This window comes from Drosophila serrata, unplaced genomic scaffold, assembly GCF_035046125.1.
Source record: "Drosophila serrata isolate PLE 108 unplaced genomic scaffold, ASM3504612v1 contig_17, whole genome shotgun sequence".
In the NCBI taxonomy this organism is placed as follows: domain Eukaryota; kingdom Metazoa; phylum Arthropoda; class Insecta; order Diptera; family Drosophilidae; genus Drosophila; species Drosophila serrata.
The window spans coordinates 508,884-533,534 of record NW_028256915.1 but is presented as its reverse complement, the minus strand read 5'-3'; the positions used below and the strand labels follow the sequence as shown (position 1 = coordinate 533,534).

Genomic DNA, 24,651 nt, shown 5'->3' with positions numbered 1-24,651 from the left:
AATTCCATTTCGCGGCGACACCTCCCCGACGCGCGGCGGTCCAATCAAGCGGCTTCCTCATTTATATTGATTTTCAATTTCGATTCTGCCGCCCCCACACCGCATTGGAATGCAAATAGGGGCACGATTGATGTCTTAAATTTGAGGCGCAATTGAGGCCCATTACCCAGTCACCTAGATATGCGAGGGATTCTTGGCGGATACAGATACCGAAGGCACAGGCATCTGTCTTGCCCCTCTTTGAAGTACTCAACATAACATACCTTCCAGCACAACAAAGGGACCCCAAGAAGGCGGAGTGCTTCTGCGGCAGATAAACCAGACCGCAACTACAAAAGAAAGCCATCGAAGTAAACGCAAAACTAAAGCCACGCAATTTATTTTTAAGCACACATATCGGAGGTAGCGCACAAGGAAGCCAAAACGAGGCAAGAAATCACTTTGCTAATACAAAACAATTGTGTGCAATCTTGCAGATACATTTTGAGGGGGAGCGTAGCTGAATAGGGCTGCAAGAGGAGCGGCAGGAGGTGGAGTGGAGGGAGTGCAGTGGATGCTGAGGCAGCTGCGTCTTACTTTCCTCCAATTACAATATCGATATTTTTGCAGTCTTACCTTTTCTCCAGCACGATATTTATAAATGCCAAAGATGCCGCAGCAGTGGCACAGTGGGCCGCACAGGTGCTGCCGAGCAGTCATAACTGCCTGCCGCCCTTCTGGCCCAGCGTCCGCCTGGTTTCGCCCCACTGTGCGCGCAGACTCCCTAGCACATCGGAGCATAGTTTGTCTCCGCTCCGCTATTGACATTTCCTCAAAAACTTTTCTCATCAATTCACGTCGCAGTGTGTGTGTGTGTGTGTGTGTGTGTGTGCCGGTACTTGTAAATACGACAACGTTTATTGTCATTGGAATTATTACAGCCATATGCGAGTGGCAGGCAATCCCAGGCCAACACACAGAAAGAAAAACGTAGTCGCTAAGTTTTTTGCTCTTATTTTTATATTATTTTTCCTAGGCTAACTTAAAAATGTTGTAAATTAAATTTTGTTAACAATTTCAAAGAACCATAATAATTTACTAGTTTATTAGAGTTTGTAATTGTCTCTGGAATTACTATTTATATTTTCAGCATTATTATATTGATCTTGTTGAGATGATCTATGAATTAGCAATAAGTTGTTTTCTTTCTTTCTCATTTAAATAACTATGTTAAGAGGCATTTATTGTAAGAACTTTGTTTCTAAGTAAGTAAAGTGGTTAACATTTAACCCTTTTCCCTTCAAAGTTCAAATTTGCCTGATAACCGTTATTATTGTCGTCTTGATAATTTTATTATTTAAATTCGAATATCTAAGGAAAGACATTATTAGACCTTCTAAAATAAAACCTTATCTCTGCCTTGGCTTCTGATATTTTTTTCTGTGCATACTAGGCTCATCCCCAACCCGAGCGCGTCCATCTCCGGAACCCGGGTCCCGGTGAAGGTAGACATCACAATGGTTGCCAGGGGAAAACCAGTTCCTTGCCTTGGCTTTTCTTTGCCCGCAACCTGGTGGGTGGCGGTAGGCGGTGGGAGGTAGGAGGTGTGGGACTTGTCTTTCGTATTTTTTTGGCGTATGCGAAAATTTAACGAATCATGAAATACGATAATTGAACCATGCACAAGAGTTCGTCGTTGCCGTTGTCGTTGTCGTTGTTGGTGGCATCTTCAGCTTCAGCTTCAGCTTCATCTTCGTCAGCTCCATTGTTTGCCCCACTGCGTGAGAGTGTGTGTGTGTGTGCTCTGTGCGCGTGTGTGCGGCATAATAAAATTTTATTGTAGCCAAAAGTTGGCTACCACTTTTTCCATGGCACTGAGGCCGTAGTTTTCCCGTTCCCCGTCCCCAGTCACCCATCTCTAGTAATTGTTTGCGGTATGCGTTGCCTTTGGGGTTCTGTCACCCGCTGGCAAAAGCGGAGGATAAGCGGAGGAAAAGAACTAAAGGTGGGGAAGGTGGCCTAAACGCCCACATAGTTGGAAATTAGCGTGACGCGTGGGCGGCCATTTCTGCCACACGCGCAACAATGTGGCATCGTCATCATGGCGGTTCTTTGATTTCGCTTGAAAGTTACTTTTAGTTGTCAATTTTATGGTATACTTTCAGGCAGCCAATGGAATAAGCGAACCTTTTGGGACATTATCCGAGATCCACAAAAAAAGCAATCGAAAACTATATAGGCAGTGGTCTAGAAATCCATTCAAAGTATATTTATTTAATATGGCGAACTTAATTTAAACATATACTTGTATAGTATATAGTTCATTTAAAATATACTAGAATATTGACTGGTTTAAAGTAAACTAAAAGGTCAAGTTGTAACCTTTTCTTGGAACCTTTTACTCTGAAGACTTAATATATATTTGCGGCAAATCAAAAAAGGGCTACAAAAAACTAAACAATGATTTGAGTTATGTTCGAATTAGTAAAGTTCATATTTCCCTTATTTTACTCTCATTTAAGTAACTATCTTACCAACTGAGCAGATATACTTTCGGGCGCCAGTTGGAACCCATCTACCATCATTCTCACCAGCCTGAACCTAGGCAACCACAAAGTGCTCCTTCTAGCGAATCCGGTTGCGGCTTGACTGTATGCTCTTCAGCTGCTTCTCCACCTCCCGCAGATACTTCTCCGGCAGGCAGTTCTCCCGCATGGCGGCGATCTTGGCGCTGATCACCTGCTGGATGTTCGCGTCGCGCTGCTTCTCCTGGTCGAGCCACTTCTGGACCCGCCCGGCCTCCTGGTCGGCCAAGCGGCGGCGCTCCTCCTGCTTGTCGGTCATCTGCTGCCTCAGGTCCTTGCGGTACATCTGCCGCTGAGCGTCGCGCTGGCGATCCAGCGCCTTCTGCTTCTCCTCCTCCTCCCGCATGCGGTCCATGACCTTGGCGAACTCCTCGCCGGCGTGTGCGATCTCCAGGGCCAGGCGGTGCTTCATCTCCTTGGCCTGCTGGGCACGCGACTCGAGCAGGTCCCGCTCCGTCTCCTGCCGCGCGATGACCGCCTCCTTCTCCCGCTGGCGGTACTCGCGCTCGACGCGGTCGCGCTCCTTCAGATACTTGAGCTCCTCGTTGGTCTGGCGGGTTTCAATGGCCTCGGCGGCCACCGTGAAGATGCGCTGCTGGCGGCGCTCGAACTCCTTTTTGGCCAGACGCTGCAGCTCCTTCAACTGGCGCTCCTTCTCCTGCTTCTCGCGCATGTAGGCCGTCACCCGCAGGTCGGCCAGTCGCTCCTGCTCGCTCAGCATGGTCTTGAACACGTTGGACATGTCCCTGATGCGCTGCAGCTCCTCGCGGAACCGCTGCTTGCGCAGTTGGGCGAAGGCGCGCTGCTGCTCCTCCTGCTCGCGCAGCAGCTCGGTCGCCCGGCGAATGTCCTTGGCCTCGTCGGCCACCCGCTTGGCCTCCAGGTAGCGCAGGTTCTCCCGCTCGCTCAGCTGCTGTCTTATCTCCTGGGCATAGCGGTTCCGCTTCTCGACCTCCTGTCGCTCGCGCTCGTCCTCTGCGGACAGCGCCTTCTGTGCCCGCTCGTTCACCATTCGCGCCAGTCGCTCGTCGTCCTCGCGCAGAGCTCTAGACAGGAGATGCTTCTCCTGGATCTGCGCCTCTCGCACTGCCTTGCACTTGGCGTCGAGTATCATGCGATTGATCTGCTTCACCTCCTCCTCCTGCTCCTGGCGCGCCAAGAAGGCGCGGCTCAGAACCGAGTCCTTCTCCGCCAGAATCTCCTTGAGCAGACTGGTCTTGCTCTCCCCAATATCCTCCGCGGTCACCTTCGACTCGTCTATGGCCTTGAACCGCCTTCGCGTCTCCTCCACCATTTGCAGCTGCTTGCGGTGTTCCTCCTCCTGCCGCTCGATTTCCTGCAGCTTCTCACTCACGGTCGGCATCTTGCCCTGCTCCTTCAGGCGCCTCAGCTCACCGGCGCGGAGCACCGCCTGCTTGGTTCCCTGGTTGCGCTTTCGCTCCCGCTCATTGCGCTTGAGCTGCTTTTGGTCGTAGGCCGCCGACTGGTCACAGAGCGGTCTCCGGAAGGAGGCGTAGCCCATCCCCATTGGCGCGGAGGAGTTGGTGGAGGTGAAGGGCCGGAAGCCTCCGGCGGGCGGCCGATAGGCAGCCGTCTGTGCCCGAGCCCGAGCCCTCAGCTCCTGGCACTTCTGCCGCATCTGCGACTCGGCGCTGACGAACCGTACATTGGAGGCGGAGAAGCAGGGCATCCTTGGTACAATGATCGGGGTAATGAGGTGTGCGAAGGAGAACTATCTCTTCGATGTGACTTGTAGCTGCGTGGAGCCGTGAATCGAGGACTTGGCGTTGCTGGGACGACTCTTCCAGTGTGTTTGCATAACAAGCGACGGTAGCCTTGGCGGCCCGTGGAGTTGCTAGGCACAGCCCCAAACGAAGTGCGAAACTATTTAAAAAACACTTGGGGTAACTACGGATTCAACTTGCCAAGAACTGGAGGTTGGAGTGAAGTGGGCTGGAGTGGGTTGTGCCAGAATAGAGATAGCGGGCTGAGCATCCGACAGCTTTGAATTGAAAAACGCTCTGCCGGAAGCTGTTCCCTATATTTACTCCCCTGCTCTTATCTCTCCCGCACACTGCCCCACAAAACATTTAAAGAGTCAAAGCCAGAGGGACCGACCTCCTCCTGACCACCGCTGAGGATCAAAAATGCAACCGAGCATAAATTTCGAGCTGGGCCGCAGTCCCCAATGATTTATGCCCCCTGCTCAAGGACAAAACGTCGCAAACACATCCCATCCCATCCCGTCCTGCCGCCCCCAGTCCCATCCTGGCCAGTGAGGTCCAGACCGGACCGGTCGCTCCAATGATGTGTGTGAATGTGTGAAAGAAGCCAGCAATTATGCGGCATAGAAAAGCAATAAGCCAACAAAATTCACACATTGTGAACGGAGTCCAGAACTGGACATTTGAGATATCAGGGGAAATCCCGCTCCCGCACCCAACCATTCAGCTGTCCGCTGCGGCAGCATCCCTTTGCACTCAGAAAAAAGTTGTATATATTTTGAGAGTATTCGAAGATATAAAAAAAAAAAATTTTAATTTATTTTACTTGCATTAAGGGAGAACCCTTTCGGAGGTATTCTTTCTAGTAGACGCATATTATAGGTTTCATACATTGTCCCTTGATTATAGACAACTACTGTTGTTTTAATTAACCTTCTATAATTCATATTTAAAGATTATTTATGTACGATATTTCACAGTGGAGTTTTACAGAATTTAAATCAAATTTTCAGATCACTTTTAGCAACAATTTTCGGTATTCTTCTGTAATATTAAATAACTTTTTTTTTAATTTGTAACTGTAAATGTGAATTTACTTACATCAAAGATAAATATAATTTTTTTGGGTGCACCTATCCATCCATCTGGGCCCAGGACGCCCACTGACCAGCGAGGCGTGTTGGAAAGTCTAAGCTGGCCAAAGTTTACGGCCACACATACAAATTAACTTGACCAAAGCAACAGACAGAGCCGGAGCCACGCCCACACAGGGCATGGAGGTATTTCGTTTTCCGTATTCCGTATTCGGTATTCGGAGGAGGACTGGAGGCTAGTTTTGGAGAGCAGAGCATGGAAATCCGAAGCTGAAACGGGCTCTAGTCGTTTCTGCTGACTTTAATAAAAAGTTTTCCTTTTTCCCCCATTGCTGCTTACACACACACGCACACAAACTTTCCCTTATGTGAACTGGCTCGTTGCCTTCGTTTTTCAGCCCGCCTTCAGATGACTCTTCTAGTTGGATGCATTGGGGCGTTAAAGTCAACTTAAGCTGGTTGGACTCAGATTCCGATTTCGCCCACTGGGGGAATCCGCTGCCAGCAGCCGTCCGCAAATGTAAATTGACATTTTCGAGTGCACGATTGAGCAAATGAACGTTTTTTCCTCCTCCAGCCACCCAGCCGGATCCGGGGGTAATGGCAGTCAAGTTGCTGGATTAGCACCGTGAGCCTCCCAAGGAGACGGATCCGGAGTCGGAGTCGGGAGCTGGGAGCTCGGAGCCGGGAATAGTCATGCATGGGCTTGATTATATGCAGGGCATTATTAGCCGGTTCGGGGAACGCATGAAGAAGGGACAGCCGGAGGGCGTCATTAGCATTCCTAAGTCCAAGCTCGGTCTGTAATTTATGCGCTCAAGTTGTGTTCCGGTTAAGTTTAGTCCGCCCCTTCGGAGCACGCCTTTGTCGTTAATTAAACCTTGTAAGTCGGCCTGTGGCCAGGGATTAGTTGGAGCCACGCATAGATTAAGTCTTCCCAGGGTTCCAGCAAGTTTTTATCCCAGTCCGTATCCGGGGCAGGTGACACTCCACATGGAGTTCCAAAAAAGACTTTTAAGCGCCGCTGCGGGACAACAAGAGCACTTGGTTCCTTAATCACATCCAGAGTGCAGGCAAGACAAATGCCATATAACATATATTCTTGGGCAAATCTGGCAAAATCATCCGGAAAAAGACGGAGTCGAAGATGGCAACTGAAATTGACAGCGCTCAGACCAGAGCACAAAACTTTCTCCGTCCCAATGTGCATTTACGGGAGTCTAATGCCACGTTACGCATACGCCATGTTGCGCATCAGCATCCTCCCCCCTCGGGGGAGGACCCGAAGGACCCATTACAAAGCCTGAGGCCTTCAAATGCCTTTTGGCATATGATTCATTTGAGGTCCGTTGGGGAAACTTTTGCAGCAGACACATCACATCGCATCCTCTCGCCTAGTGTTGACTTATTTGCATAATTCACGGAGGAGCGAGGAAGCTACTAGACACCACTTTTGCCGACTTGCTCCTTTATCTCGGGACTCCCAGCTCAGCTTAAAGCAATATTTGCCCTGACAGGCATTCGATTTCCGGTTGCATTTTCATAAACATGCTCGAGAGAGATTTTTTCAAACTTTGCATGAAATATTGATCGGCTGCCAGCTTTCAAGTTCAGCCCGGCAGGAGTAGCTCCCCGTTCCCTTCCAGCCGGCTAGCAAAGCAATTTCATACAGTTTCCTGTCATCGTCTGAGGCCGACAGGACAAACAACCTTACATTTGTATCACATGGAGTCTCCTCACACATGCACGGCCCTCGTCCTGGATTTTATTTTCGTGCATTTCGTGCTCTTTTTATTTATTTGAATACATATTTCGTAGCCGCCCCGTTAAACTTATGCTTTGGTCAATTTTTTACAGCAAATCCCAGCACTTTGCATCTTTTCGCACATTTTCATTGCAAATTAATTCGGGCCCTGCCATATATTTTATGGAAAGAAAACCTTTTTGCCGCTCCTCGGTTGATTTATGTGTGGCATATTTCTGGGCCAGCGCTCAAGCTCACTCTCAAGCTAACCCAAATGGCTTGATTGATTGATCCAAACGACACACAGAACTCTGCTCTGGATGGGCTTACTTACTTGAGCAGTTGCCCGGCAATCAGATCCAATCGAAAGTTCCCCAATCGAGCCAATTACTCTGCCCCTTGAGGAGACGACTAATTAAAATGCTTAAGTATCGCTCGATAAAAATATGATTTGACTTGATTCGAGCTTTCTTCTCCCCCCTTTACTCGCTGTCAATAAAGCAGGCTGACCCAGATCCAGATGGAAATCTATCGAGACCTGTGTGGGAGGCAGGCGATGCAGCTCCTCCTTCAGCCGGATCGCGCCCAAAATTCATTGGAATTAAATTGTTTGCATTCCGCAAGCCAAACTGGTTCCTTCTGTTCTCTCCGGTTAAGATTCGCTCGCATGGCCAGTGCAAAATATAATTTATATTTAATCCAGCACACAAACATGCCATTAAGGAGATGGGGGTCGCTGCTGGAATGGCCCAAAACCAAGGGCACTGACACAGAGTGCGGCATGTAAAAACGAAATTTATGAAGACTGCAACAAAGAATTACGGTGTCCCAACTGCCAGATGGCATTCGGTGGATGTCCCTTTGCCTTATTTATGGCAGCGTTGATAAGATGTCAGGTCCGGTGCCTCCGAGTGAGTCACTTGGTCCACATTCACCTCATCGATGTGCAATTTGTCATTAAAATCTGCCGCTCGTAATATAGACTTGGCTATAAGTAATGGATAATTGCCCCGATTCGAATAGACTGCCAGATGACTCACTGCTTTCGCAGAATTCGAATCAATTGAATCGATTTGAATTCATATTCATACGCGACCACATGCGTACGTGCGGTGCTCCGACGCGGTCCGGACTCCGGAGGCATCTCTCCTATGGATGCCATGTCAACTTGACGTTGACGTTGGCGCCGCTCGTGGTGCCCAAGCACCGAGTCCAAGTCCCAGTCCCAGTCCCAGTCCCATTCCCACTCCAAAAACCGATGACGACGCCGGCATTGCGAATGCGATTACGTGATGTTTTAATCAATTTTTCTTCGCCGCATTTGCAAATTTACGAAGAAAACAAGGGGATGGATGGATGGAGGGGGCCAGAACGCTTCCATGTAAACAAACCGGGGCTGGCAAGTGCAAAAACGATGGCAGAAGCGCCGGCGAAAATGTTTATGCAAATTCACAAATGCCTTAATTGATTAACGAGTGGAGAAGTGTGCCGGGCAGCATTCAGTCTTCTCCCATTCACCCTTTCTCTCTTTATGTTCACTGTTGTCATTTCATATTCGACGGAAATATTAAAAAATTCGCCTTAAAGCATATATTATTGGCTTACCCAGCAGACAACGATGGGGTTTATTCAGAATTTTTCGTTTTAATTACTTCATTTTACTGAAGACGCTGTTCATTTGAATCAAGGAGGTGCGCTTTTTTAAATAAAAAAGTTATTGGAAAGATCTTTGATTTGTAACATATTTAATTAGCTTGTCAAACAGATTTCATAAACAATACTTTATGACCATTCTTACCCATTTTTATACATTTTGAAAGTAAAGTTTTCGAATAATATGATAAATCGTAAAACAAACATGTAAGTAACTAAACATTAAAGATTCTGTGAATATTAAACTTCTGCCACATATTCAACTTATTTGTCAACACTCTTGTCTGTTTTTCGCCGTGTTTAATTAAAATTTTTATAGATTTAAGCAAAATTAGACAAATTAAATAATTTATGTCCGCCTTTGTTTTAATTTCATTCACATTGATTTGAGTGCTAGGTATCTCACATTCGATTACATACTAGACAAGCTATCATACTTTTAAAGAATTTTAATGGCTAATTTAATAGTTATTGCAATATCTCCGGTAAATGCTGCGTTTTTCCTATAATTATATTAGTTGTGGATCAGATAGAGTTTAGTTTATTCAAAAACTTTCGATTCGATTTGTGTTCCTAAACATGGTCGCTTTTTAGAATTTTTAGGGGACCAATAAAATTTCCTTGTTCCACAGATGTTGCCTGCCTAAAGAACGGCTTTGGTCACTGCATCGCTCACTGTATGGCCCGACATTTCTGGCCATTAAAACCGAGACTCAAACTTGACCGCCAGAGCCGACAACGTCAAGCGCCTCGCAGACACCACACACACACCTCGGAGGGAAAGTGGAGACGCTTAAGGTCCCGAGTGGAAGAACCAATAAACAAAAACCAAGCCGCCGGGAGGGGAAAGGAAACGCACTCGGAGGACTTGGGTTGCTGCAAAATAAATTACATACAAAATAACTGGAGGAGAATACATGTAAATAAAAGTGAGCAGCCAGGGCCCACCGCAGGCGCCCGGCTCAGGGTCCTTGGGGTACCACTCCACTTGGGTGCTCCGCCGTGTCTGCCCGCCGTCAGCGTCTCATCATCTGGCAGCCGAGCAAAAAGTCAGCTCGGGAGCAGTCGGCAGACAGCCATTGTCCTGCGAAAGTGTGTGCATGTGACGACCAAAGGACTTTCATGCTTGCCACATGGCTGCTGTCCGGGGAAGCGACATTTTGACGGGCTTTGGGCTCTGGGCTAGGGAGCAAGGAGCAAGGAGCATGGCGCGAGGCCCGAGGCCCTGAGGCCAGAAGTATCACTTGTCAGATTAATTTACGTGTTTGTCCTGCCGTCGCAGCGGAAGGAGCCACCCAGAGTCCCACTTCCTTTGCCCTGCGTGTGTCCTGACAAAGAAATCAGCTGCTGCGGCTGTTGCTGCTGCCGCCTCTGCGGTGTTGCACATGCAAAAAGCCGGAGCCGAGGCATGTCGCCGTCGCATTTACTTGGAGTGGCCACCGCACAGGCCGAGTTCCCCCGAGCTCCTGCGCCCCTCCCTTCCAAGCCGCTCATGCAAATGCTTTGTTCTTTAATATGCTTAAAATTTAAATGGACAGTACCCGCTTTATTTAAGGTGGCTCATGTAAATGAGCTTTAATATTACCGGGGATGTTTCTGGCTGGTCAGCCACGCCCACCCGACGTCGACTGTCCAGGGTGTCAGCTCCTGTTCGGCCTCGTCCTGTCGTATAATTTGGCATTTTTCAATTGACAACCAGTAAGCAGACCAAGTTGGAGGTCTTTGCCAAAGGGGTGAAAGTGAAGAGAACCAAGAACCATGGGCTCGACACATTTGAAGTTTGACTTGACATTAAAGTTACTTTTAAAACAAAGCTCTTGAAATATTAAGTAACTTGCTATTTCATACTAACAAAATTTATTTAAAAATACAATACAATTGATTATCAGCCAAGTATAATAATTCAAAATGTTATTAGTATATTTTGAATGAAACACCTTGAGTTTATTTTCCCAAAAAGTATTCATTCCTACAAATATTTAACATACAATAAAAAGAAGTATGAATCTTTTAATTTATTGTGCACACGTCTGGAGCGATTCGGTTGTTGATGGTTATCAAGAAATCAAGAGAATATCTGCTAGGTTTCATTTGAATAACTCTAAAGCTAAGGGGCAGACAGATAAAGGATATCTATACTTTATAGAAAACTTCTGACTTAAAATTGTATAACCTCTGGCAGGAGCATATAGTTAAAAACGTTATGTAATAATTAAATATTGAAATATAATTAAGTTGCTGTTGATTGCCAGTACAGAAGTCGTTTTATTTTATTTTATGAAAGTTTTACTTACTAAGTGCTCAATACTTTTCAGGGTAAATTAATTTACTCCTTTATCAGCTTGCATATATTTTTATTCAATTAGTCGACTTTCAGTCCACTGTCTTTGTCCCTCCCGACCTCCGTCGATTGATTTCAAGTTTTAATTTATGCAAATTGTTGCTTTTGTTGTCCTTGTTGCTGTTATTTTTACATGTGTGCTTGTCTCTCCCCCATGCTCCTGCCAGACTCCCGCCTCTCTCGGCCCGCTCTCGCCTTGTCCTCTCGTCCTTGTTTGTGTGTTAATGTTTGCCTTAGACGAATTTAAATTCTCTGTCTCATCCAGGGCCCCAGGACCTCGCCGCTCACCACAGCCCCTCCCCCCTCCTGGGAGGGCGGGGGCACACGCAATCAATTGCAGCCCCTTTGCTCCGTTCGCTTCGTTGCCATCGATAAGGATAATGGAAAATTTATTAGTTTAATTGAATTTCTAAGGCGGAAGTTTTACGTTTACGTAATGATATCGTCCTCGTCCTCGTCCTTTCGCATCCTTTCGCATGCCAGGACACAGGCTGCCGATGGTGGCAGCAGTGGTTTGTAAACATTGTCTCCACCCACTATCGCTCTCCCTCAATGAGCGTGTGTGCTCTGCACTCGCTTTTAGTTTGGGGTTTGGCCCTATCCGATAATTTATTAATGAATGCCTGCCTCTTTTTTGGCCCCAACCTAGAAGCCGATGACGCTCCACAAGTATAGGAAATTGTCCCCTGAATTTGGTTTTATAACCGAAAAAGGAGGGTGCAATGGAACTTTTTGAACATACATATATTTAAGAAGGCCGTGAACATTTGAATCAATCAAGAACTCTGATCTTAAAAGCTTTCCATCTATGTAAATATCAGAAAATCATTCTTTGCAAAGTACTCAATGGTATCTTTTAAGAACCAATAATAAAGCCCATCTGTTAAGACATCAAACATATTCATTCAAGAGCTTTGTATTGTATATTCTTTGGGAGCTTTGTTTCTTATTAACTTGTATACTTTTTTATACATTCCAATTGTTCAGACCGCGTACTTGATCGTCCATTCCCTAAAATATACTTTCCGCCTCTGAAGCCTCGTCCTAATTTCCGGCTCCTTTAAATTCGGGGTATAGGCCAGCTCCTCTTTATCGCTTCTTAAAGGCAGGAAGAAATGAGAACAGCAGAAACAAATGACTGTGTCTGAGCAGGTTGCAAATTGGAGATGGAGTTTGAGGTTTGGCCACACCAATGGAACGGTAGACACACACATAGGAGGACGAGGGGCAACTGATGGACGGATAGCAGCCAAAACAAAACACTTGGCAGAAACGGCTAGTAGGAAAGCCACCAGAACCAAGCTGACAGAGTGACCTGCTGCGCTCTTTGAGGGGGATTGGGCCTTGGACTGGGATTGGGACTGGGAAAGGGGGCCACAGCAAAGGGCAACTGCATGGCAAACAGGAGCTGGCCAAGTGGCAACCCCTTCGCTACCCTCAAGTGGTCAAAAGTGGCGCTGGAGCGCAAATGGCAAAAGCCAAAATGATGAAAGTGCTGGGCTCCCCCATGCCATCGCACCATCGTATCGTTCCAGCGCCCTCGATGTTGTCGTCGTCGATGTGGAGCGCACATCAAAGGTGCAACCTGGGCTGCAGGGCTTTGGATTGGCACTCGAAGGGCTGCGTGGTGGATGGTGAAAGGTTAAAGGTGGCGGGTGGCTGGTGGCTGGTGGCGGCTGGAGTGCAGCTCCTGGTGTGCCACTTTGCATAAATGACGGGGGACGAACAGCAGAGCTGGAATGAAAATAATAAACTAGGAATACGCATGTGGCGGGGGACGGTGCGCGATCGATGGACGTGGCTCCTTCCGTGACCTTTGTGTGCCTTTTAATGTGGTTGCCCGGCAGACACCCCGGCAATTTGCAATTAATCAGCAAACAGGCAAACACTGCTCCGGCTGCATTAACTCCGGCCAAGACGGAGCCAGACAGATACTGTTGCACTTGCATACTTTCCGGTGCGGCGCATTGATAGAAACCCAATGGCAGCGGGCCCATAAATTAACTGCAGCTAAAGTCCGAGAGGGTTAATATTGTAAAGCATTTTAATAGCCGCCCTATCGGTGTGAGAGCTTTAATTTATTTCGCATTGCCAGCTCCCAAATTCATTCCAACGGCAAACTGCATTAGAGTCAGTCCAATGAATAATGAAAGTGTGACAGGCAGGCAGTGTGGATAGGCGGCTTTAAGCAAAACTTGGCACAGACTGGCAGACCCTTTGGAGTCGTAAAATGAATTTTAAGCGGCAAACTCCGTTCGAAGGGAATATAATTCAAAAAAATAATAAATGACAATTTTATGGGGTGGATCGTCCTCTGCCAGCAGGCCGCCCCTGTAGGTGTTGTCTACTTACAAGAGGATACCACCCCCAAATCCACTGCCACATCCATCCTCGTCTGAGGAGCCGGCTCGAGCCCATGTGTGTGGAATCTTGTGTTGCCAAAAGGCAAGCCGAGAAAATAAGTCATTAAAATGCGGATTACCAAAAGCGTAGAAGTGGATTTTGCATGTTATTTGCGCGGTGCGGTGCAGACTTTAGACCCTGTTAGGTTGGTATTCGGTGGGTCCCCCGTCACTGGAGCTCACCCAGCTGACTGACTGACAGAGGCCCCGGCAGGCACAAGAACAACGAACGGATCCGCTAAGCCCTCTGTCTCTGGCCTCGCATCTGCCCCCCTCTCTGACAGGCAGGAGGAGATTGGGACTCGGATTGGAGTGGAGCTAGATGGGATGCTGGAGTTGTAGTCGGAGGTGGAGTTGGAGTAGGGCTAAAGCAAATGGACGCGGTACAAAGTAGTCTCTCCGCAGAGAGACAAGCGAAGCATTTATTAATGATCCTTTTTAAGATTTTGCGTGGCAAGCCGACATAATTCACCGCACCCATAAACTTGAAAAGTAATAAGCTGTAGTATACGTAGTTCCAGAGTGAGTGAGGAAAGTGATCTGTAGAACGGAAGATACAACAATATATTGATAACTACAGTATCTAACCATATAAGCACTTCATAATTCTCCTTTAAAGTCTCACAAATTGGCGAAATGTCGAACCCTCGTTACTCAAAGTGGACCGAGTCATAGCTCAGCTCTTAGCTCTCAGCAATCCGAAGAACGCCTTTAAATGCCAATTAATTTTGGAGCGCGGCAAACTGTCACGCTCCTGCTGTCCCAGCGGATTCTCGAGAGAAATTCCGAGAATTTTCGAGACACACTTCCCAGCACCTCGCTGTGATTGTTTTTTATGTGGATTATTTTTTGCATACATATGTATCTGTGTCTCAGCTTTGGCTTCGTATTTCTTTGATTTTAATTTTTAATATCAAAAAGGTAAAATACATAAAGAAAGAGAGCCGCCGCTGGTCCCCGGTTTGTTAGGGGTTTTGTTTACGATCTTTTAAGCCTGGTTTATGACGCCGACTCGATCGATTCATCCGCAAAATTTTTATTTTTATTTGCCACAGAATTAGCAATTAATTTCCAGACAAGGCCCAGCAGACCTGAGATCTCAGGCTGCGAAGGCGGGCCCAAGTTGATTATTTTGTGGATGACTCAGCTGAAGATTGTGAATGGGAATTTGGAACTAAAGCCTCTGTCAGGTGCAGTCCACGGACACCAGGAAGGGTCATGCATTCCGAGGAAAAGTCAGTATCGATTCCCGCTTGCACTTCATAAATATAAGGAAATCATGTAGGTTAATCTGGATATGACAGCTAATTTTTATGGCATCCACAGTGCCCCAGTGTGGTTTATTCATCCGGAGACTCTTCCCCAGCTTTCAGCACGGGGCCTAATCCCCATTTAACATGCATACGCAAATGTGTCGCGCCCTAAAGACGCCATAAATTTTCATTTTCAATAAAAATAACGAGGAAATGTATAATTTTTCTTCTTGCCAGTGCAAGTGCGTAGAACAAAACCAGCCGGATCCGTCCGGGGGTAGTGGTGAAGGAAAGGACAGGGAGTCGGGGACTTGCGAAATGCGTTCAATAAATTTTGCAGTCAAATCCGCAACAGAGTCCAAGAGGCCGAGGGAGAATCTGGAGCCCTGAGTTCCCAACCGGCGACAGTTATTCGCGCATTATTTTTTGCCAGCGCTTTGCGATTTTAATGCGAAAACATTTCCACATAAGCGATTTTTCACGTAAATCAAAAGCCGGCTCGATGATGGGGCTGGAATTGGGCTGGGACTGGGATTGGGATTGGGATTGGGGATCGGACTGTAGATGGGGCTGCTCCCGGGCCCCGCTGGCGGCATGTGTCGCATGTGGGCACTCCTCCGTCCTCCCCTCCGGCAGCCAAAAGATTAATTCATTCGCTTTTTGCTCGAGTGCAAATTACAAAATTACTTCATTTCCTTTAGGCATTTCTCAATTTCTGCTGAACTCCAACAGTTGCCAGTCGCCTGCCCGGATAGACGCTTTTGTTTTCACGTGAATTTAAATTTATAAATATTTAAGTATTATGATAGACGAGATGGGACAGCTGCTGCTGCTGCTCGTCCCGTCTGCAGGTTGTGCTGGGCAAACAGAATCGAGAACCAGACCTAGACCCAGTCCCAGACCCAGGCCCAGGTCCAGGTCCAGGTCCGGGCACAGACAGAACCACAGGCATAGCTATAGGTGTAGTACAGCCATAGCCATATAGTCGTGGCCAGACACAGCCGAGCCTCAGCCTCAGCCTCAGCTTCAGCCTCGGCATCGGCATGATAAAAATGAATCTTTGATGTCATTTGGGTTTTTGTATGGAAATTTGTTTTAATGAAAAAAGGGCACAGCAACTACGGCGGTCTGTGTGCTGCTTTTGTTAATGAAATTTGTTTGGGCCACGGCGGCGATGCCGAAAAGGGGGGACTCGAGTACTGCAGAGTTTCCTTTATTTGCCAAAAATATTAAATGCTTTAATAAAACATGATACTGCTGTGGGGAGAAAAGTTGTTTGCGGTCTGGCACAGGCACTCCTTCGCTGTCCAGCGCGATAAGATCTGAAAAGTTTGGCCAAAAGTTGACTCTAAATGATTGTTCAATTAAATATCCAACACCCTGGCGATTGCTCCACTTGCATCACAACCAATGAACTTCAAAATAATGCCCGGACCAGAATGGAGATTCCTCTAATAGGCACATCAATCAGTTGGGAGTACCCATAAAACACCGGAGACCAAGTGAAAATAAAACATATACATATGTATCCATGTGGGGGAAGGAGTTGGAGATGGATCAGTCCCTCGTTTCATTCCTTTTGAAGTGCCTGCCACAAGCCACGCGGCAGTGCATCTACAAGATACAGATATAAAGAGCGAGGAACTCGCTCTGATCTGCTCCACTGACGGAATAGTTCCGCGCTTAATTGTTAAGACAAATCATACGCTAATGGCCATAAAGCAAAGTGAGCGGAGTACCGCGAACGCGAAACGTGTGCGCCGTAAAAAGCAATTCCAGAGTCTCTTCTCCGATATGGACTGCATCCTCCACAGTTTCCAGTCCTCACTCGGTGCAGCAGCCAGCCCACTCCTTCGGTCTCTGGAGCACACATTAAAAATTAAATAAACAATTTGCTGCAGTTTCATTGGAAAATGTGTGATTAAATGCGGTTCGTTTTGAGAAGTTTGCCCCTGCTTTTATGGCCTTTTGCCCCTCAAAAACTTGTACTTTGTCTTGGTACTTTTCCTGCTTGTTTTCCCAGATGAAAATTGTGTATTTGGGATGCTTTTCAGATCGGTTTTGGGCCATCAATTTTATTGCAAGCGGATGTGTAATGGGTTCCCAGTATGCCTCGGAATCTGTCCGGAAAAGGGCAGAGAGGGAGGGAGGCCGAGGCATCCACCCACTTAGCACCTCCACTTATCTTTGGCATGACTTTCCCAAGCAATTTCCCCCCACACTGGCCTTAAATTAATACCCAACCACAATTTAAGCAAATCATCTTGTCAATGGACGCTATTAATTGGCTGAGCGCAGAGAAATCGTGGCCGCAGGATACGATTTTCCAATGGCATCTCCCCTGTCTAGGAATCCACCGAAATCAAAGTTAATGCAAGTGCCAATCGACAGGCTCCACTCCCTCCTCCAGCCTGTCAATCAGCCTCCTGAGCTTGAGCTGGAGCTGGAGCTGTAGTGTAACCCGTTTCTAGGTCTCTCTTGTCTCTCTCTGAAGTCGAACTCTTGGAAATTTGTTTCCGCATTTGGTCCTGAAAGTGGCAGAGAGTCCCCTGGTGCGTTACCAATTTTAAAGTTGGCATTCCCGGCCCAGGCCGCCCTTTGCTGCAATTACCAAACCACACAACAGTCTTTCAATGGCAGAATAAAAACGACTTAAAAATAGACAGGGGAACAAGACAGAATGCTCAACGTTGGATAGATGGATGGGAGGAAGAAGCCAGCAGGGACGGGAAATTGTCGAATGCTGTTGCAGCTACCTCATCCTCATCCCCATCCCCATCCCCATATCCGCCTCCAACGCCTCCTGGCTGGCTGGCTTCAATTTCGAGACAATCGCAAATTGACAATCAAAGTCTTCAAAGACAGTGAAAACTGCTGCGGCGAACAACAGCCGAAAAGCATCTGAAAAGAGCCAGACCGGCATCTTTCCATTCGACGTGCACATGTGTCTGCGTTTGCCTGTCTGCGTCGCAAAAGCATTTGATTTAAATTGAGTTTGCGAAATTTCGTTGATTTGATTGAAGCAACTAAACTTGCACCAAGCGGAACCAACTACGAAACAAGAAGGCATTGCGGGAGTGGGAAAAGTCTTAAGGGATCGGATCGCATACATACGGGTGGTCTGGTGGTCCCTGTTAAGGGATCTCTTGGTGAGTGCAATATCTACATATATCCTTTGAACAATCAATAAACCCTTCAAGAGTAAAGTTAAAGAAAGATGATCGCTGCTTACCGAATAGGTAAGCACCTCTTCTTATGAAATACAAGTTCGAAAGTCTAGATTCTTGGAAAGTTATAATCCGTCTTCCTCATATTAAGCCACTTTGTTGACTTTATTATATTACTCTAGGAGTAAATATAGAAACCTATACATAATTAGTATCTCCTGCTCCTGTACTACTTATCCCATCACTTTCTCCCGTTTACTCTCTCTCTTTAAAGAAATACCAAAGGTAAATTTAAATAACTCGTCTAGCCTTTAATGATCTCTCCAGTTTGCATTCCTTAATGTACCTGTTAATCTACTCCTTCTCAAGACAGTCCTTTAAGAACAATTCGCACTGCTTTGGAGTTGTCCGTACAGCGATTTTGTCACCTCGATGAGCGGGACGCGTCATATCATTGCTATTATCGTTTTATTGTCATCCAGATTGGAGTCAAAGGAGCTGAGCCGGAGCTCGTGGGCAATCTGGCACCCACATGCTGCGCCACTCCACCGAAGTAAGCGATGCGGCGAGTGGCTCATTAAGTCGTAAAAACGCTTTAATCGCCGTCGTCTCCGTCTCAGTCTCCGACTCCACCTCTATCTGGAGCCCTCTTCGGACAAGGCTTGCTTGCGAATCCATAAAGAGTTAATAAAAAACACAAAATCACGACGTTCTCCGACAACGGCTGTAAAAATAAAGAAATTTATATTCGTAACTTCTACTTCCACCTCAAATCCTGCTCTGGTTTTATATTTAAAGCCTTCAGAGACACTTCATTGCCCATTGCAATGGGGAGAACATATCCGCCACTTGTCCGTTGTCTGTGTGCAATATGAAATGTCTCATTATCATTTGTCGGTTTGTTTATTTTCGGATACTTCGGAGGAAGACCCCCGACTGCAGGATGGGTCGAGGCCACACACAACAGCGTATCCGAACGAAACTGTGTAGAACATATACCCTGCCATTTAATAGCTGTTAACATAAACTTGAACTTGTCGACAAGCCAAGAAAAACTTCTACATCAGAAAGCGATTTAAAGCGCGAGGGGAGTAGAAGAGGCTGCCCTGCTTCGAGAACCAACAAAACCTTTCAGATTCAGTTTCCATTTCAATCCGCCTCTATATAAATTATTGCGACACGAATTCATTTCGAATGGCACGCCCCGAAGGGCGATCTTAAGGCTACAAAATCGTTCAACTTGGTCCCTGGAATGCTGCGACTCTTATGCTCTTTGCATGCTTTTATCCCAAGGTGTGTTGTGCTTACCTTTTGCCAACTCTGCTCCCTAAGAGTTGGCAGTTGGTATTGTCTGGACTCGTCGTCTAGACTCTTGGCATCTATGTAAAGGATTCTGCCAAAAAATGTTATTTTTATTGTTTCTGCGCGTTTCTACCAGGCGGTCTTCTGAAAGAAATCCAAGTTTGTCAAAGCTGTATCTTTGAGGTATTCCTCCAAGAGAGTTCATTACATTCCTTAAATGATTTTGGTCAAGAAGCTTTGGCTATGCATCACCTTTTCTCGGTCGATGCTCCGAAGCGCACCCATCTAATCGCTACCTAGGCAGACACACACATGTTCCAATGGGGCACCCAGGCAATCAACTGACGACCCCAGAACCCATTCCCATCTCTGCCCACACTCCGGTGACGACCGGTTCGAGGCCACGACTCCAAGACTGGCCAAGTGGAGGCAGGCATTCAGCGAAGAAGCTGCGGTACCTGGATGGCAGAACTGGCCACAGAATAAAGATCTCATCAAGTGCAACATGCATCGTGCGTTTGTTAACTTCCCGCAGCCTCTCCTTCGCGGGTTATTTGTGTTGTCCTTTCGGACTTATCTGCGGCCTTTAATTTATTAATATTCCACTCGGTGCCTCGTCCACCATGCATCCCTCCTCCCTCCACGATCTCTGGCTGGATACATTTTTCAATTTGCGATCTTTGAACCGCAGACAATGAATTCTTTATAGCTTAACCTTGCTTGCCACTTGCGGCGAGTTGCACCTTCACTCCTCTGGCCCTTCTGATACTCTTTGGCGAAGGTGAATGTGCATCGCAGAGGTGCCTCCAGAATGTGGAGGACCCGTCATTGTACGTTTGCGATTTCCTGTTTATAATAACGGTCTCCCGTCGCAGCTGATCGGGGCATCTTCCTAGACACTGAGTGCCACTGACGACCCATTTTGAGAGATGCTTATTGAAATTGAATCTGATAGCCACCAGGCTAAGCAATGCCAAACACGAACTGGCAATGAACTTCTACCCGCAAAATGATAATGAACTTTTTCGGCACTCATTCAATGACTTTTCAAGCCAGAATGAAAAACTAATGTTGCACGAGAGACTTCCAAAAAAGTAAGCGCGAAAAGAGGCACCAATCTTCCCATAGCATTGAAAAGCGATGGTCAAAGCGATCACGATGCCGAGCGGAGCTCTGAATTTATTGATCATGATTACTGGAACGCCGCACAAGTCGTGGAGGGCAAAATGAAGATGCCCCTGCTTCCTGAACCCAGTTAGCCCGGGGGTCCTTCAGTCGCATCAGAACAACCTGTCTGCCCCTGCTTTCGATCAGCGACTTGTGCAGTAATGTGAGAATATATCCTTTCCTAAATTATTACTTGACTGAAGAAATTGCAATCAGAATCTTTATACAATTTGAGAGAACTTTTTCATTAACAGAATCAAACTTAATTCCATATTTGTAGAATAAAGAATATTTTAAATAATAAAATTAATATTGGAACATAAATTCGACTCCTATATTAGGCACTTGGGACTAATAAGCATAACAATTTTATAATTCTAAAAATTTTGATTTAAGATCTTAAAGCAAAGACGTAATAGTTTCAAAACGAATAATCGCAAAACATTTAAAAGCTTATTTTAACGTAGAGATCAGATTCTCGATAATAATTCATTTGGCGTTACGCATCCTAAAGCTTAAAGTCTCCGACTGTAGGGTGCCACTTAGTCTGCTCTCGCCGTGTGCCTTGCAGCGGTAATTCAAGCAATTTAAGAAAGGAACGACGTATCTGCTTGGCCTCTGATTCTGCCCTCTGTCAGTTGAATGTAAATCGGAAATTCATAAATAAATGTGGCCTTTCATTGATAAGTCAATGTGAAGTGCAGACTTAAAGCAGCCAGCCTGACGACGGTTCCCTGTGGAGTGGTGTGCGGTCTGGAGATGGGGTCACCATGGCAGTAACTATTTTTTAAGTAAACGCAAGTTGACAATCGCAGGATGCATTGGGCTCTGGAGAAGCACCGGTATATTTGCGGAACTGCTGAATGGACAAGTGGGAGACCTCTTCTTTTGGCTGACTCACTCACCATCACTAGCCACATCAAAGCGAGTCGTCAACTGCTTTACGACTTTTCCTCGAACAATCTGAGCCATCGGCAACTAAGCGGCGACAGTCCAAATATTTACGTTCGAAAATATCTCCAACAGCAGACCATTTAATGGATTATTAGACGAATGGCCGGACAAAAGGCGCTTTTGTTGCGCTTAGCCCCATTTGAATCGAAACTGTTTTTTAATTCCGAAGCATAAAGCGGCAGGGGAGCTCTGTGTTTATGAGTAATCTCTTCGAACAGCCATCCGACAGACCAATAATGAACTCTTTACATCATCTGCGCTGTTTATTCAGTAATAAACATCCGAACCTTGGCACTTGGAGCGTCAATCGGGGATTTGCCGGGGTGACAAAGCCCTGTCCGTGGCTTGACACTTTTCCGACCGTATGCTAATCTGGCTAGCGGTCTGGGGAAAATCAATCAATGCCCATGGAGGCATCAAAAGCAGCTCTATAGAGGCGAGAAGTTGTGTAATCTGATCGGGCTTAGCGGCTGAATGGGAGAAAGAGGTTCGATGGCGTAATCGGGAAATAATGGAGTCGGAAACGAAAGTGACGGACGCCAAGGTGGGAAGTTGGCCAAGTTATGTCAAGCCGGCTGGAGCATCCTTGGCATAATCTCATCATCATCATCCTCGCCAGCAGCAACCCCACCTGAATGTGTGTGGCCTTCCCATGTCATCATCATAACGCTTACTTCGACCTCCTGCCCCTAGTCCTTTTCCAACTCCTGCTCCTGCTCCTGCTAATGAACGCCGCAGACAGTCTTACGCTCCTCCGTCCAGCTGCAGCTCCAAGTCCATCTGACTCCCACTCTGTCCAACCGTTTTGGCAATTGGATTGCGGTCCAGGCTGCCAACTCAACTTTACGGTCTCAACTTTGCGACTGCGACAACTGCGCAATGCGAAATGCGAAATGCGAAAAATCCCCAACAACCGACACCTCTATAGCCTGAGACAGACAGAGGACCTCCTTTTTGCAGGGGAGGTGGCCACGTCCAAAAAACAAAAGTCAGCGTATAATGAGATTAAAACTTGAACTTTCGGCAAGCCCAGAAAAGTTTCGACAGCCAGGATCCAGGAGCGAGTATCCCAACCGAATCCGAAGCAGCAGGTAAATCATTTTACGCACCCGCAATCGAAAATGAACTCGCTAACTTTTGCAATATGGCTGTGCCGGCTGAGTTACGGATCCCGACAGGACACCCATCCGACCTCCGACCACCACAGTCAATGCATTCATTTCTCATTATTGACATTTGATAAAAAATGCAAGCAAAGTTTCTATTAACATGTTTTCTTCAAACTTTTTTGTTGGCGCAAAACTCATAAATTCCCTTTTCTTATTTTTTTGGGGTATATGTCACCATAGTGCGGAGTATGATTTTCATAATATTTTCGATCGATCAGTTCTACAGTAAATATGAAATTAATTATAATGACCACAAAGCATACCAAGTATTTTAAAACTATAGTCCCTGTATAAGTTTATGAATCAAATTCTGATACAAGGGTAATGAAACTTCGGCGATGCCTGGCCAAATGTTTCTTGTTTTGAATACTTTTTGGCATTATGCCATTAAACAGTTTGAATTGTGTGTTTTGGCTTTTCGGCTGCAAAGTTGCAGCAGACGCCATAAATATAAGGCAGCACACACTCTGTGCCACTCCCACGTCTCGTCCAGTCATCGTCCTGAACGGAACTGGACGCCACTCGCTGTATTGGCTCCGGACTCCGCTCCAGATTGAGTTCGTGATCTACGGGGCATGGAGTGGCCCAAAGTGAAGGGCAGTGAAGGGAGGACGTCTAACCAAGCGTGGCCAATAAAACGTCGCCTTTGCATTTGTTTTGATTGTTTATTACTGCGGTAAAGGGACCTTGCTCGTGGTAGACGGTAGCAGGAATCAAAAACAAATGGAGAAACAATGACGCGTTGGGAAGCAACGGCGGGTAGTATCTGTGTTGAATCAAATTTGTTGCAACACGCCACGATGGCCGGCAACCTGGAAGTGTCTGCATCCCTCTCGGACTTAGCGCCACATAAACCAGGACCCCAACTCACTATCTATCTTCCACATGCTGGTCAGAAAGGACACTGCGTGATCTGGGAAAATAAGGCAACAACGCCTCAACAGTCTACTCTTGTGAAGTTCTAACTTATTTTCTATCATATTAACCTTTTCAAGTTGAAACAATTCGCCTTAAAATTGACAAATTAACATTCATTACCCGAATTTTTTTGATCTACGTAACATTATTAACTAAGTCATATGTTTCTTTCTACACAAATTCAATCAGAAGAACTCCTGACTCTCTCAAGGGGTTATGTTCCTTTTTCCTTACTCTCTGTTTAGAGATTTAGAACAATGGCTTTGGGTCACTTTTTGAATTCACTCAAAGCCACAAAAGTTTTCTGTACACATTATGGTAAATTAGTGCGCCTGTATAGGTGGATTTTGTGTGCATGACTATCCCCGATTTCCAGGAAAAGCTGGCGGCTCCACACGCATTATGTATGCCATGCTCCTGCATCGATAAATCAGTCATAGCTGTCAAATGCATATAAATTATATGCAAGAGCCAAAGCTCCACTGTGCTCCCCGCACAGTGGACCCTGGACATTGGGCAGTGGGAGTGTTCTGCACTGGATAAAAAGCACAGAGAGTTCAACGCATATTCCAGGAGTTTATTCATTCCTCCGACATCCGTTTTTCCGCAGTGCAGTCGGACTCGATTCTCAATTCGCGGTTCCCGGCTAGCGTCAGAACAATAACAAGCCACGTATTGCATAAATGCAATAAATGCGCACTCGGATGGGGAATGGGATTGGGATTGGGATTGGGAATGGGATGAGGAGAGAGAGCTGGGTTCTGGGTTCTGCGTGGGTTCCCGATGAGGGGACGAAAGTCCACGTAGGCGGCTGAGATGAGCGACCTATTAGAACTTGTTGAGTGCCGTGCCGTGCGAGTGGGGAAGGAGGTGGTCGATGAGCGGACGTGGGCCTTGGCGGAGTTATGTTAATGGGCAATGACTGTTGGGATTCCGCATTAGATAGGATAATGTGCAGTCCCAGACAGACGGAACAGTGAGTGCAGCGGATAGCTGGGACATCGAGAGGAGGCGTGAAATCGTTTACACTAATGTGCCTACTCTCCAACTATCGGATATGAGAGGCTGAGTGTTTAGTCGAGCTTCATAATATATTAATTCGTTGCCTCCATCGAAGAGAGTGTCCTATGAACCAGAGATCCAATTTTGAGATACACATTGTAGCAGGCCAGTTAAGATAAGTATGCTCTGGCCACTCT

The 24,651-nt window shown here is 46.5% G+C and overlaps 3 protein-coding genes across 7 annotated transcripts in view; 1 reads left to right on the top strand and 2 right to left on the bottom strand.

The window, feature by feature from the left end:
* Positions 1-24,519, bottom strand: part of LOC110190329 (cilia- and flagella-associated protein 45) — a 33,766-nt gene extending 9,247 nt beyond the window's left edge. Inside the window, exon 1 of the mRNA XM_086828717.1 lies at positions 616-24,519. Within this exon, the coding sequence (XP_086684843.1) occupies positions 2,605-4,254 (1,650 nt within the window). The 5' untranslated portion in view covers positions 4,255-24,519 and the 3' untranslated portion in view covers positions 616-2,604. The remainder of the gene's footprint in view (positions 1-615) is intronic.
* Positions 1-24,651, top strand: part of Ten-m (teneurin transmembrane protein Ten-m) — a 350,373-nt gene that overhangs the window by 173,993 nt on the left and 151,729 nt on the right. The gene's annotated exons all lie outside the window — the stretch shown is intronic.
* LOC110190330 (putative phosphatidate phosphatase) overlaps positions 1-24,651 on the bottom strand; it is a 67,418-nt gene that overhangs the window by 16,440 nt on the left and 26,327 nt on the right. The window lies entirely within an intron of this gene.